This window comes from Rutilus rutilus (assembly GCF_951802725.1).
Source record: "Rutilus rutilus genome assembly, chromosome: 1".
In the NCBI taxonomy this organism is placed as follows: domain Eukaryota; kingdom Metazoa; phylum Chordata; class Actinopteri; order Cypriniformes; family Leuciscidae; genus Rutilus; species Rutilus rutilus.
In genome coordinates, this window is record NC_140209.1 from 50,898,297 (window position 1) to 50,912,052 (window position 13,756).

At 39.5% G+C, this 13,756-nt stretch overlaps 2 protein-coding genes across 2 annotated transcripts; both read right to left on the bottom strand.

Annotated features, from left to right (window-relative positions):
- Positions 1-238: 238 nt before the first annotated feature.
- Positions 239-8,757, bottom strand: ube2z (ubiquitin-conjugating enzyme E2Z). Its single transcript, XM_084419290.1, has 7 exons — positions 8,018-8,757; positions 7,049-7,121; positions 6,472-6,659; positions 4,313-4,424; positions 4,109-4,221; positions 3,674-3,764; positions 239-2,058 (listed from the first exon to the last, which is right to left on the bottom strand). The coding sequence occupies exons 1-7, from the start codon at positions 8,410-8,412 to the stop codon at positions 1,882-1,884; spliced, it is 1,149 nt and encodes a 382-aa protein (XP_084275416.1). The 5' UTR covers positions 8,413-8,757; the 3' UTR covers positions 239-1,881.
- A 1,100-nt stretch (positions 8,758-9,857) lies between these two features.
- Positions 9,858-12,680, bottom strand: atp5mc1 (ATP synthase membrane subunit c locus 1). Its single transcript, XM_084429922.1, has 5 exons — positions 12,517-12,680; positions 11,097-11,144; positions 10,542-10,616; positions 10,263-10,450; positions 9,858-10,178 (listed from the first exon to the last, which is right to left on the bottom strand). Exons 2-5 carry the CDS (start codon positions 11,133-11,135, stop codon positions 10,064-10,066), a joined length of 417 nt encoding a protein of 138 aa, XP_084286048.1. The 5' UTR covers positions 11,136-11,144; positions 12,517-12,680; the 3' UTR covers positions 9,858-10,063.
- Between the last annotated feature and the right edge of the window lie 1,076 nt (positions 12,681-13,756).

Here is a 13,756-nt window from a genome sequence, read left to right on the forward strand (position 1 = left end):
CTTTTCTTTTTTTAAATTGCTATGAAAATCCCACATAGTCAAATGAATCAGTTTGACCATAGAATGCATTTATTTTATAACTTTTATAATAAAAAAAAAATAAAAAAAAACCCACATGTAAAATTAAGAGAATTATGAGTGACATTATTTGTGAAATATAAAATACACTCCCTCTGCCGTTTTGAATGGTTAAAATAGTATGTCAAACAAACAAAAGCAATCAAAGAGAGGCACGTAATCAGAATCAATTTTATATATATTTTTCCTTATAGTTGCAATTGATTGATACATTAAGTATTTACATAATTCATTCTCATTTCGCTAACAAGGGAAAAGCATTAGTACATCACAAAGTCAAACTCACAGTTAAGGAACTGTTTCCTGTTGCAGGGCGTTCTAGAAGAGACACACAGACGTAAGAGTCAAGCAACCTAACAGTGCTGTTTTATCAACATATGATGTCCTAGACCAGAATATATTCTCTCGCACTCAAGAGAAATCAAAATGATAGCACATGCAAAAACCTCAGAACTGTACTTGGCCCAACTGAAAAAGTAAAACTTTTTTTTGTTTTTTTTTGTGTGGTTAATCACTCAGTATAGGTCTTAAATGTAATCTGCTTTTCCATGGATAGAACGTGTTATAAATGTACATGTATACAGAAAAGTAAAGGCTGCCATTTTGGTTGCGTTTAGCATGCTGTGGGAAACTATATGCCTGCTATTTAAAGGGATGGATTTCAATAGATAGTTGCAAAATATCGGAGCATAGATAGAACCGTGGTGTCAAGAAATGGTTTTCTCCAAATCCATTCCTCTCCTCCAGATCTGTACTAGGCAGCTTCATCCCGTTGCATATGATGACACAAGTGACCACAGTATCCCCGGTAAAGAGAAGGACATTTGTAGCAGTGTCGAGGGACACTTTGAGCAGAGGCTGGTGTGGAACTGCTGTGAAATTACAACAAAAAGCATGTAAAAGAATGTTTCCGTCTAGTTGAAAATTCAGGATTATTCCCAGAACAATTAAAGAACAGATGTCTCTTTTGACACTCAACAGCTTCACAATTAGAGACAGACTTAAGTTCACCAAACGGACACTCAAAAGGCAACCTTTCCCACGAGTGCTTGGCAGGCTGCTGTTACTTTAACCAGTTCAATAGCATTTTAAGAACATTAAAATAAAAGTTCTCTATATAATCATATGTACATTTCTTTAAAGTTGCATCCGTGTTTCTTGCTCTTAAAGTGTGGCGTTCAATTCATTATGTATCTCAATTTATGACCATACTCATTTTTTTTTAATGATTTCATTAGTGAAAAACAAACATTTTGATTAGACTATAAGGAAACGGTGAAAAAAAAAAAAAAGAAATGTGTGCATTTGCACGTAAACTGGTTTGTTTTAAGAGTGATTTTATTATCATAATGAATTATTTGACTTCATACGACTTCTTTTTTTTTTCTGTTTAGCTCTACAATGGATGCAGCAAGAGACAGAGAAACATGGACTCGAAAGGTAGAGGCTGTGTTGACCTGCCGAGGAGCCGGCGTATACATCTCTGTCACTTACAAATGTACACACGCACACATACATCTATATGCAAGGCCCTCATTCCCCCTCCTGCCCTGCCTGAACCTCTTCTCCATGAGGGAAAAAAAATAAACAGCAAAACAAAAGGCAGTCATTGGCCAGCACACAAGGAGAAAGAGCAAAAATATATTAACCAATCAGAAGAAACAGACTCTCTGTTCTCCGTGAGCAGATTCTCCAGGTTTTTTTTCCGGCTCTTCTTGCATCTGTGCTCGCTTGAGGAGTCCGGAGCTGCAGGTAAAGGGAAACGATCTAACCTTTGCTCGCTTCGCACCCCTAGAGGGCACTCTAAGGCTGTGAGCTGCCCTGACTGTCCGGGTCGGTGCCGGACGAGCTGGTGTCCGAGTCAGAGTCGCCGTCGTTGTCCTCTGGCGGGCACTTTTCCCGCAATCGCCTCTGGATGACTCTGAGATGGGTCAACAGACCCTGGTAGTCAAAACGACCTCTCTTCTCCCCAAAAGGATCCTACAAGAAATACATACATTTGACGGGGAACAAAAGGGAAGGAACAAAACGTTTAGGACATTAAACTACACTCAGGTACCAACTATAAAATTGTAAAACAGCAAAAAAGGTTTTTATATATATATATGTGTGTGTGTGTGCGTATGTATGTATGTATGTTTATATATGTATACGTGTGTGTGTATATATATTATATTATATTATATAAATATATATATATATAATAAAAAAAAAATATATATATATATATATATATGTGTGTATATATACTGTATATGTATGTGTGTGTATATACGTGTGTATGTATGTATGTATATGTGTGTGTATATATATCTATATCTATCTATCTATATCTATATCTATATCTATCTATATCTCTCTCTCTCTCTATATATATATATATATATATATATACAGTGCAATGCATAAGTTAATACACCCATGCTAAAGTTGACTAAAAAGAGGAATAAAAAATCATATTTTGGAAATTGAACTTAATGCCTTAATTTAAAAAAATTGGAAAAATCCAACCTTTAAGGACACCAATTTTCTTTGTGAATGAATAATGTATCGTAAATAAATAAATGTTCTTCCTTAAAATACATGGTGCATAAGTTTGGACACCCCTATGTTAAATTCCCATAGAGGCAGGCAGATTTTTATTTTTAAAGGCCAGTTACTTCATGGATCCAGGATACTATGCATCCTGATAAAGTTCCCTTGGCCTTTGGAATTAAAATAGCCCCACATCATCACATAGCCTTCACCATACCTAGAGATTGGCATGGTTTTATTTCAGTTAGCCTAAAAGCTAGTTTGATTTGCATTGCTCTCATGAAGTAACTGGCCTTTAAAAATAAAAATCTGACTGCCTCTATGGGAATTTAACATAGGGGTGTACTAACTTATGCACCATGTATTTTAAGGAAGAACATTTATTTATTTACGATACATTATTCATTCACAAAGAAAATTGGTGTCCTTAAAGGTTGGATTTTTCCAAATTTTTTAAATTAAGGCATTAAGTTCAATTTCCAAAATATGATTTTTTATTCCTCTTTTTAGTCAACTTTAGCATGGGTGTATTAACTTATGCATTGCACTGTATATATCTATATATATATATATATATATATATATATATATATATATAAAAAACAGCACAAAACCATAAGCTCCAATCAAACAAAAGACAATACACTTTAACCACGGTCTGTACAACAGTTCCACAACATTCGTGACTACCATGACTACAAAATGCCTGAATACTGATTCATAGCAGGACAATTCACTTGAGGACAATAACAACTCTAAAAATCCCGCAGAAATGGCTGCACGCGAATGGAAGCTGCTCTCAGTGATTCAGCTAAACTCAACTTAACTAGGAGTCGTGGCAGTACGTCAGATTCTTTGTTCTTGTTGGTCTTCTGTAAATGCTGACATGAATGACTCACCACAGCTAATAGGAACATGTGTAATATCACAACACATGCGTAAGGTATCACATAAACATTTGCGTAAGGTTGCATTTCTAATGCTATGATGACAAACGAAATGACAAATCCCAAGGCGCAATGTGAAAATGTAGCAAAGCACATTTGCAAACAGTCATCACCTGCATGTTCTGCCCTTGGAGGTGCAGACGTTCTTTGCAGACCCCCTCATAGAAATCATAGTACTCCAGGAAGGACTTCTCCATCACGCTCCTAGGAACAGAAAAACGATGCGTTTAATAAATAGTTGATCGGTCTGTGTTTTAACGCCATGCGAGCTTCCATGGCTATTTTCATGGCGACTAAGTTATAAAAAAGCAATATAAAAAAAAACAATGAGTTTAAAAAATGTGCTTTAGATAAATACTCTAAAATAAGACTATTGTCTTATTGACTAAGACTTATGTGTTTTTTTTGATGAGTTACATAATTTCCTAAGAAAACTTAAACCATTTAATAAATGGTACAGTACAGTACTAATAAAAAGTACAGTACAGCCAACAAGCCTTTTAAAAAGGACCATGATTATGCGAAATGGCTGAGGGATCATCACTCACCACAAGGCCTCGGGACACGGCACTTTACCCTCTAGCATATCGCACACAGCAACTCGCATGGTCTCGTGACGGATACACTCGTTGTAGTTTTTGCTGTCACCTGGGTGCCTTTCCTAGCAAACAGACGAATAAACTATAGCGTTCACTGTGAACCAAATAAAACACAGCACAGGAAGTAAAGCAAGAATGTGGGAGCAGTAGTACCTGCTCAAAGCCTGGCTCATTGTGGTAAGGGTTCTCTGTCATTAGGGACTGTATGGATATGAGAACAGAGGAGATGCTCTGGGCGGGACTCCACGCTGGACCAGTCCAAGTGCTGTAGAAAGAAACAGCTAGGATCTGAGTAAAAGCCCATTCATACCAAGAACGATAACTATAAAGCTAACTATATTAGCGTCTAGTCTACTAAGGGTAACAATACATTGATATGGAAAGATATTGAATAAATGACTAACAGTATATATATATATATATATATACACTCACCTAAAGGATTATTAGGAACACCTGTTCAATTTCTCATTAATGCAATTATCTAATCAACCAGTGCGGGTGGTGGTGGCGCAATGGATAAGACACATGCCTTTGGTGTGAGAGACCCAGGTTCGAATCCACTGTGAGACACCAATGTGTCCCTGAGCAAGACACTTAACCCCTAGTTGCTCCAGAGGCGTGCGACCTCTGACATATATAGCAATTGTAAGTCGCTTTGGATAAAAGCGTCAGCTAAATGAATAAATGTAAATGTAAATGTAAACCAATCACATGGCAGTTGCTTCAATGCATTTAGGGGTGTGGTCCTGGTCAAGACAATCTCCTGAACTCCAAACTGAATGTCAGAATGGGAAAGAAAGGTGATTTAAGCAATTTTGAGCGTGGCATGGTTGTTGGTGCCAGACGGGCCGGTCTGAGTATTTCACAATCTGCTCAGTTACTGGGATTTTCACGCACAACCATTTCTAGGGTTTACAAAGAATGGTGTGAAAAGGGAAAAACATCCAGTATGCGGCAGTCCTGTGGGCGAAAATGCCTTGTTGATGCTAGAGGTCAGAGGAGAATGGGCCGACTGATTCAAGCTGATAGAAGAGCAACTTTGACTGAAATAACCACTCGTTACAACCGAGGTATGCACCAAAGCATTTGTGAAGCCACAACACGCACAACCTTGAGGCGGATGGGCTACAACAGCAGAAGACCCCACCGGGTACCACTCATCTCCACTACAAATAGGAAAAAGAGGCTACAATTTGCACGAGCTCACCAAAATTGGACAGTTGAAGACTGGAAAAATTTTGCCTGGTCTGATGAGTCTCGATTTCTGTTGAGACATTCAGATGGTAGAGTCAGAATTTGGCGTAAACAGAATGAGAACATGGATCCATCATGCCTTGTTACCACTGTGCAGGCTGGTGGTGGTGGTGTAATGGTGTGGGGGATGTTTTCTTGGCACACTTTAGGCCCCTTAGTGCCAATTGGGCATTGTTTAAATGCCACGGCCTACCTGAGCATTGTTTCTGACCATGTCCATCCCTTTATGACCACCATGTACCCATCCTCTGATGGCTACTTCCAGCAGGATAATGCATGGGCCAACATTTCTAAAGAATGCTTTCAGCACCTTGTTGAATCAATGCCACATAGAATTAAGGCAGTTCTGAAGGCGAAAGGGTGTCAAACACAGTATTAGTATGGTGTTCCTAATAATCCTTTAGGTGAGTGTATATCTCATCTGTACCATCTGCATGTGTGCCAGATCGAAATTCTCGATTCTTCGATTACATTTGAGTAGTCGATTGCGATTTGCCGTGTTTACATCCGTGCAGGTTACGTGTTTCTTGAGTGACTTGATTTCTTTCCCCATTATACAACTATTTCAAAAAACTAAAGTGTATTTTTGTTGTATATCTGCAAATATGCATCACTGGTTAAGAGAATCAATATCAGATCGTATCGAGACAAAACGATTTAAACTATAGCCTAGACATTGTTTTTATCAGCTGGAAAGATATTCCACTGAAATTGATTCCAATGATAACGAGCCTATATTAGCGTCCACACCACACTGCGGTCTACCACTCTAAATGCTTCAGCTCTATCAGTCGGTGGATTTTTGATTGGCTGTTAATGTTTTTATCGTTTATCAGCAGGAAAAAAAATAACTCCAGTGATTCCAATGATATCGATCCTCTGTGTCATTATTGTTATAGTTATGGTGTGGACTTATTCTCAAAGAATTAGAATGATTATCAAAACTTTATAGTTATCGTCCTTGGTGTGAACAGGCCTTGGCCACTTTTGCTTTCAGAGTTCAGTAAAATATCTGTGAGAATCAATCAAAAGCCTAAACAAGAAGTGTCTCTTACCCGAGGATGCTCAGGCAAACTTTGCCGTTGCGGTAGAAGTTGGGGTTGAAACGAACGGTGTTGTGCCCTGTAGTGATTAGTTTGACGCGTGGAGGGTGGATGGGATAGTCAGGGGGACAGCGGAACAGGAAGAGGAAGAAGCCACCCTCATATGGTGTGTCGAAGGGGCCGGTGATGAGGGCGTGAATCTGTGGAGACAGGAGGAGGAGGATATGGGAGAATAACCACAGAAATTTCCATGATTTTTTTTTTACAATATTTTTTACAGCATTAATTAATTTAGGATCATTTCTAAATTTAATATTGTTCATTGTTAATTCATGCTTGTACATAATACTTTAACAAATGTATATACACATATATATATATATATGAGTACACTAAAGTCTCTGTTATGCTCATAAAAGCTAAATGTATGTGATCAAAATACAGTAATATTTATAAATGTTATTACAATTAAAAAAAAATTTTTTTTATTTGAATATAATTTATAATTGTGAGGTCCAAAGTTGAATTTTTAGCATTTTCCCCTCACAATTATGGTGATATCTCAGCAACATCCGTTGCTGATGCTTACCTTGGTCATGTCGTGAGGATCAGGAACCACAAACATACCCGGAGGAGGTTCTTTATAGATGGACATAATGTCTCTAAATGAAAAAAATATATGTTTAGAATCATTATAAACAGAGGCATCATTCACATGCAGAAATATCAGTGGCAGTGTGCGCCATTTTTGTCAAAGCTCAAGAAGGAAGCAGAAGCCACACACAGTACACACCCTTGCCAAGAAAATCACCAGATCACTGAATGCCTGTCATACAGAGCCAAACTACACATAAACACAACTGACTCATTGTAACTGAGTGTTTCCATTTTCGTGTCCACATTTCCATTATTAGTCCGCTGGGGACGTCTGATCAAGGCCAAAGTCACTGCAATTCCCAAGAGTGGCAACAATGTTGTGCCTCATAAAAGACAGTCGCCTATGACAGGTTAATCTGCAGACACAATTGTAACATTTGGCTGGAAATGGTTTGAGAATGCCAGGCTAGTAGAGATTGACTGGTCATTGGTTTGAGCAACATATATATTTGACCAATAATCAATAACTGAAAAAAGGTTCTACTGATAGGAAACACCATAATTTGGTGGATGTCTGATACCCAACTACACAATTACAGCACTGTGCATTCATCAGAAAATAATAATGCTCACAGGTGAGTAGTGTATATTGTTAACATAAATTACTCAACTTTTGTATGCTTAATTCAAGCAAGAATTATAATGAACAAACAAATTAGAATGAACAACTTTGCATTAATGTAATGAACATTAGGCCTATATTTTTGTAGTCTAATTAATAAACAAAAACAACAATTACCAGTTAAATATAAATCGGCTCATTCAGCATTCTGACATGCTTCTTTTCACCATATGTTTGGATTAGAAAGTAAATTCAACTGTTTGCACGCAGGCGAACTTTAAAAAGTTGTCTTACACTTCCCAAAACAAATACAGATCCTATAGGATAGTGCAAAATTACCTTTTTATCCGGAGAATACACTGCTGAGACGCCTTCTCGTTGTCCCAGTCGGTGCTTAACGTGGGATCCCAGGAGGTGGCGTGAATTTGGGACAGGAGGCCCGCTCCGGCCGGGACTCCTGATCCGATACCGGGCGGCAGGGATGGAGGAAGGGCCCCGGGGACCGTGGAGTTGAGCGCATGAGTCAGCAGACCGAGTCCGCTCTCCACGGCCGGACTGATGGTGTGCGGGATCCCGGGAGCGACCACGGACAGGCCGGTCTCTGCCAGAGGCGGGGGGTCCGCTGATGAATGCCCCGGTACAGAATTACCCAAACTCGCGGAGAACTGCGCTCCGTGGCCCTGCGCCGTCCCCACCGAACCGTTGGCCTTCTCCTCCCCAACGCTATCCGCCATCGTCGATGAGAGCGAAGCAGCCGCGAACTGTTTGACCAGCTGTCAGATCAGTCAGTTTCTTCTGCAGTTTCTGTTTCTCCTTGCTCGGAGGCAAGTGGAGGAGGGCAGGAAGAGAGAAATGACTCCTACATATTCTCCCGTTTCCCTGCTACCGATCTCAACTATAACACCCTGTGTCAAAAGCAGCACTGATTTTAATGTATCAGTCGAATTAGCTGAGCATTTAACAATCACATTAATGAATAACTGAGTTTAAGGTCTAAACGCACGTAAACGTAATTTCCCCTCGCTCGGCCTGGCCTGTTTATCAATGTTGTTTCATTTCTCTTCACTTCCTCCTCATTCAAGAAGGAAGCAGCGCCATCTAGCGGTGCACTCCTGGAGGAGATTCGAGCTGAATGGGAGTTGTAAGGGATTCAAACGATTCTGGTTCCATTAAAGACTCTTTTAGTGCATTCATTGAATACATATTTGGATAATAGAAATGTAAAATCATATTAAATTATATCTGGTTATAAGAAAACTCAAAATGTGTTTTAAAAGTTCAGTAAGCGAGTAGTAGAACTGGGAATCGGGCATTTTTGGTCGCCCTGATTCGCTAAAATGAATCATTTCATAAGAGTCATTCGTTAAGGAATCGGACTACATTGGTCACGCTGTACGTTTTTGATTCACTAAAAAAAGTGAATAACGTTTCCTATAATAAAACCATGGATCATTTTTGTAAGGGTTATGAGTAGTAGGGTTAGAATGTAGTTGGACCTCCTATCTCCACCCACAGTTCTGCAGTGAGCAGCCTCTCAACGACTGGCCTCCCAGTTAAACCACCTCTGCCCGTGAGTAAGTGCTTCTGAAAAAGTTTAAAACAACCCAACCAAAGCTGCTTTAAGCTGGGGGTGGTTTTCCAGCAGAGTTAGTGGAGCTGAGATGAGGGAAATATGTAATGTGTTATGCAGTTACCTTCTATGAACTTTTTAGTACTACTTGCCTCTGTAATGTCTTTCAAAAACATTGAAGTGTCTTTGAGCAATGGTTTCATTCATGTATTTTTATATCACAACTGCAATTTAATCTAATAACCATTGTATTATACATGAGAATATTGATATTAGCTTGTTTTACATTAGTGCACAATAACCAGTTAGAGAGAATGTGCATACCAATTGAAAGTCCCATTTCTCCACATTGTTAAAACCTCACCTATTTGTGTACGGTCTCAATATTGCATGAAATCAGTAGGTTATAGTGAGCTAGTAACTGAGGTGCATACATTGGAAAACAAATTTAAATGGGGTATATTTAAATAAATGTGCAATGCAAATCTCTACAAGGAGTCAGAAGATTTAGATTGAGTGACTTAAAGTCAGCCAACCCAAATCCAATATGGTTTTCAAAAAACCTTCCCTCAGACTCTACATTCTTATAGCAGAAAAGACACAAGCAAACAGATTTCAACCATTTATTCAGATGGTCTTATGTGAAGTGAGTTCTTACATAAAACGTTCAGATAGAGAAAAACGGTACAGGGGAACATAAAAAGGGAGAGTTTCTTGTAGTTTTGTTGGAATGGCGGTGCCACGGCCTAAGCTGCATGTCAGTTCCAATCTCCAGATCAAGGGAGTCGAACTGCTTAGAAGAAAAGACATCCAAATTACATGGCGAACAGGATGAGGAATGCCACCATCAGACAGAACAGACCCATGGCCTCAGACAGAGCGAAGCCCAAAATGGCGTAGGAAAAGAGCTGCTGTTTCAGGGAGGGATTCCTGTAAATGAAGAAAAAGCTATTAGGCACAAGCAACATGTATAACAAACCCATTTTAAAGAGACTAATTTCAAAGTTTGATTACCTGGCATAGCCAATAATAAGGCTGCCGAACACTGTCCCGATTCCAGCTCCGGATCCGGCCACACCCACCGTGGCAGCACCAGCACCAATGAACTTGGCCGCTGTGTCGATATCTCTGGATACAGCGCTGGTCTGGAAACCCCGGGTTAGGTTAAGGAGGGTCGCTTCGCTGACTGGCAACAGAGCTGCCTGAAAGGGAGGGCAAGACATTTAAGCATGTGCAAGAGAAGCAGCAAAGTACTCCAGAGCATTCACATAGAAGGCACTTTTTATTTTTTACCTGTTCGGTTCTTGCTTCAGGTCTGTTGAACACGACTGAAACAGGCCGGGCCAAAACCCTGGATCCTCCACGGACCTAAAGGAAGAAAGAACAAACTTTCAGAAGAACTAATTTAACGTCTATATGATGCATATGCTTTCTGTTACCAAACCATGTTTCAAATTCAAATATTTTATGAGAGTGCAAGGATCCAGTGTACATTAATTTGACCAATTTATTTTAAATTCATCTCAAAACAATGCACACAAAGAAAAAAAATATCCGTAATTTTCCTCTGCTCTAAGCTTGTCTTCTAATCTAGCTTTCGAATAAATATGGCATCACAAACTATGAATATTGCTGGCTCTGTGCGAGGAATTGCTTATGGTCCTCTGTTTTAAGTTGTTTTAAGTAGCATTTAAATGCATGATTATAAACATGGTTAGAACTAATATAAAATTGTAGGCAATAATTTCCATGGAAGTAAGAGAATACAAGACTCTAAAAAGAATGGCATTAAGGTAATTTTCTGAAACAGCCAATGGAATGTGACATTAATAGAGCTTGAATACATACCACAGCAGGTGAGGTGACAAACTTAGCACATGCGTACATGTTTGAAGCCTGTGGAGAAGAAAGATGTTAGACAGGTGAAAGAAAAGAGCACCAGTGTCATCAACATAAGATTTCGTGCCATGCTGTGCATCACCTTCCTTCAAATTAAAGCATAGTGAAGCACAGCAGGCAACATTAACCTGATGCACCAAGAGCGGTTTGTGGCATCAATACTGGAGTTAAAGACAACTCGCTTGCAACTGAAGGGACTTATTTAATTAAGCCAAGCCATCAGTGCATTTCCAACATCCCACAAACAGTTCAGAGAATGCAAATATTAAATAAGTGTTTTATAATTTCTGTAGGATCCAAACCAAATGATAGATGGTCTGTATACATAAGGGACCCACACCTGCTTTGACAAAAAAAACCTCCAGCCACAGTGGATGCAAAACTTCCTCAGGCCGAGAGCACATACCCTTTAAGTCAGTGGTCAAACATATGGCAGCATAAAGGTCATGTTGTACTACTGTACTGAGAATAGCCAACACAAGCTTTACCCACTCAAGATACAGAGACTTGAGGGATAGAGTCAGCCATTAAATCTGAGGTTATTAGAGCCTGATAAAACGGTCAACATTGTGACAATAGCAGCAATTAAGTCCATCAAAAAAATAAAATTATGTCCTTTATGTCGGCTGAGTGAAAGTTTACGCACGTTTGCTTAATTATAAATATTCATAGTTACTTTGGTTGACTCTTTTGGCTTCACTTAATTCAGGTCGCCCTTTGGACAACCTTTTGAACAGCCTGAGCACAAGGCCCATGCTACTTGCCTAAAAATACATGATCAAGTACAAAATGACTAATAATCGGGTCTAAGGTTAATTTGAGTTCTAAGCCGCCGAAAGCTCCCGCGGACGAGCTGGATAGTGAAGGTCACCAATAGCTTTGAATGGTGCTTACTTGAGACATAAACGCATATAAACTGCCTTATAACATGACAGCAGACAAACTGCAACTGAATGGCATTAAAGTATTAAAACGCTTGCGCTTGAAAGGCTGAGGCGCAGTGCGAGCTTTTCAGGCTGATACGGGCCCAGCGCGAGGACATTTTGCAAGTGTCACGAGCAATATGAGAATTAAACCTCCGTGCATTTAAAATGCAATAGTAAATCGTGAAGCTAAGAAGCTTTAGCGTTATTTACCAGTTGCTCTTTGGGTTAAAGTCTTGAGACGTGATCGCAGACTGACTCATTCATTCATTTGAAATGACTTTGACAAGCGGCTAGCGGAGCTTTAGCAACGCGCTTCACTGAACGGCACCCGAAAGCCGCAAATATTTTAGCCGGATCAGAAACTTCCGCACATTTTCCTATCTTTAATAAGCAAAGTTCCCCACTAGGTGTATTTAGTTAAATGCAGAGATAACCCGACTCACCGATAAGATCCAGCACACAAGGGCCCGGGGTTACAGGGACAAGATTGCAGCTAAAGGCAATGAGTAGTACGCCGTGAAAACTGTCACCTTGTCATTTATAAGCTTCGGAACTACGTCCTCGTTTGTGATTGGCCAGAGGGTCACGATGTCCTCCTCTGATTGGCTACGAGGCATGTCAATACATAATACATACCCGATGATGTGCGTTGGCAAGAGGGCGGCCTCTCTGTGATTGGTTTAAACGATTTAAGGAAGAACGCCGGGAAAGTCAGGAATCGCATCCCGTGTCCCGTGTTTCTATTGGATGCTTTGGGTGGAAATCCCGCCTTTTAGATTTTAGAGGACGGGGTGAACTGGAACGCTGTATTAAACATAACATTGTAACACAACTCAGGGAAATGTGAGTTCTGTGGGCAGGAATACACAGTAGAACATGTCATGATATATTGTCAGAAATAGGAAAGAGAATAAAGACATTTGATCCAAAAATTAGGAGCGATGAAAATACGCTTTGATTTAATAGATCTTCTGCGAAAAGAGTCCACAGATAGGTGTTATGAATTATTATTTCAATTTCTTAGAGAAAATAATTTAAGTGAGAGGATATCGTTTGAAGAAGAAGAAGAAGAAGAAGAAGAACCTGGAACTGTGACGTGCATCCACACTCCATACCAGTTGGAGGCGGTGATGTACCAGTTCGTTGTTTGCCAACCGCTAATAAACCCTAGAAGAAGAAGAATTCAATAGCCGTTGAATATCTCTAGAGGGCGACCTGTACTTTTCTTTCCTGAGTGAAATGTGATTAAGTAGCAGGGCAGAGCAGGGATAACTTTGCCCAGGGCCATTACATTAAGAAATCTGTGGTTATGAACTCAACTGAAAATGGAGGCCTGAACTTGTTAGTTTTACAACCCTTAATCACGCCTTCAAAGTTATCTGGATTGAGCAATTTCTTAAAAAACAACATCTAACAGTTACCTGGAATGTTACCTCACATTATCTTTTCACAGGTTGGTGGTCTTCAGTTCCTTTTGCTCTCATTACCATAAACAGATGCTTCTTCCTGGGAACACGACTACTCACAAAACAGGTGTTTTATCTGGAATAATAAGCACATTTTGTATAAATCTACGTTTTTATTTCTTGAGAAATGGTTTTGTTATGAATTAGTTTTGGTAAGCCATCTCTATAACCATGAAGGTCTAATTTCTGAATTTCTCTCTAAATGTAATGTTCCAGT

What these genes read in the sequence shown, in the direction of transcription:
- ube2z (XM_084419290.1), bottom strand. Translation starts at nt 8,412, where the DNA reads ATGGCGGATAGCGTTGGGGAGGAGAAGGCCAACGGTTCGGTGGGGACG. An exon ending in TGTATTCTCCGGATAAAAAG is followed by an intron (nt 7,122 to 8,017) that starts GTAATTTTGCAC and finishes TTTTTCATTTAG; the next exon opens with AGACATTATGTCCATCTATA. An exon ending in ATGAGCCAGGCTTTGAGCAG is followed by an intron (nt 4,222 to 4,312) that starts GTACTACTGCTC and finishes TCTGTTTGCTAG; the next exon opens with GAAAGGCACCCAGGTGACAG.
- atp5mc1 (XM_084429922.1), bottom strand. Translation starts at nt 11,135, where the DNA reads ATGTACGCATGTGCTAAGTTTGTCACCTCACCTGCTGTG. An exon ending in TTGTCACCTCACCTGCTGTG is followed by an intron (nt 10,617 to 11,096) that starts GTATGTATTCAA and finishes TTCTTCCTTTAG; the next exon opens with GTCCGTGGAGGATCCAGGGT. An exon ending in CTTATTATTGGCTATGCCAG is followed by an intron (nt 10,179 to 10,262) that starts GTAATCAAACTT and finishes CTTCATTTACAG; the next exon opens with GAATCCCTCCCTGAAACAGC.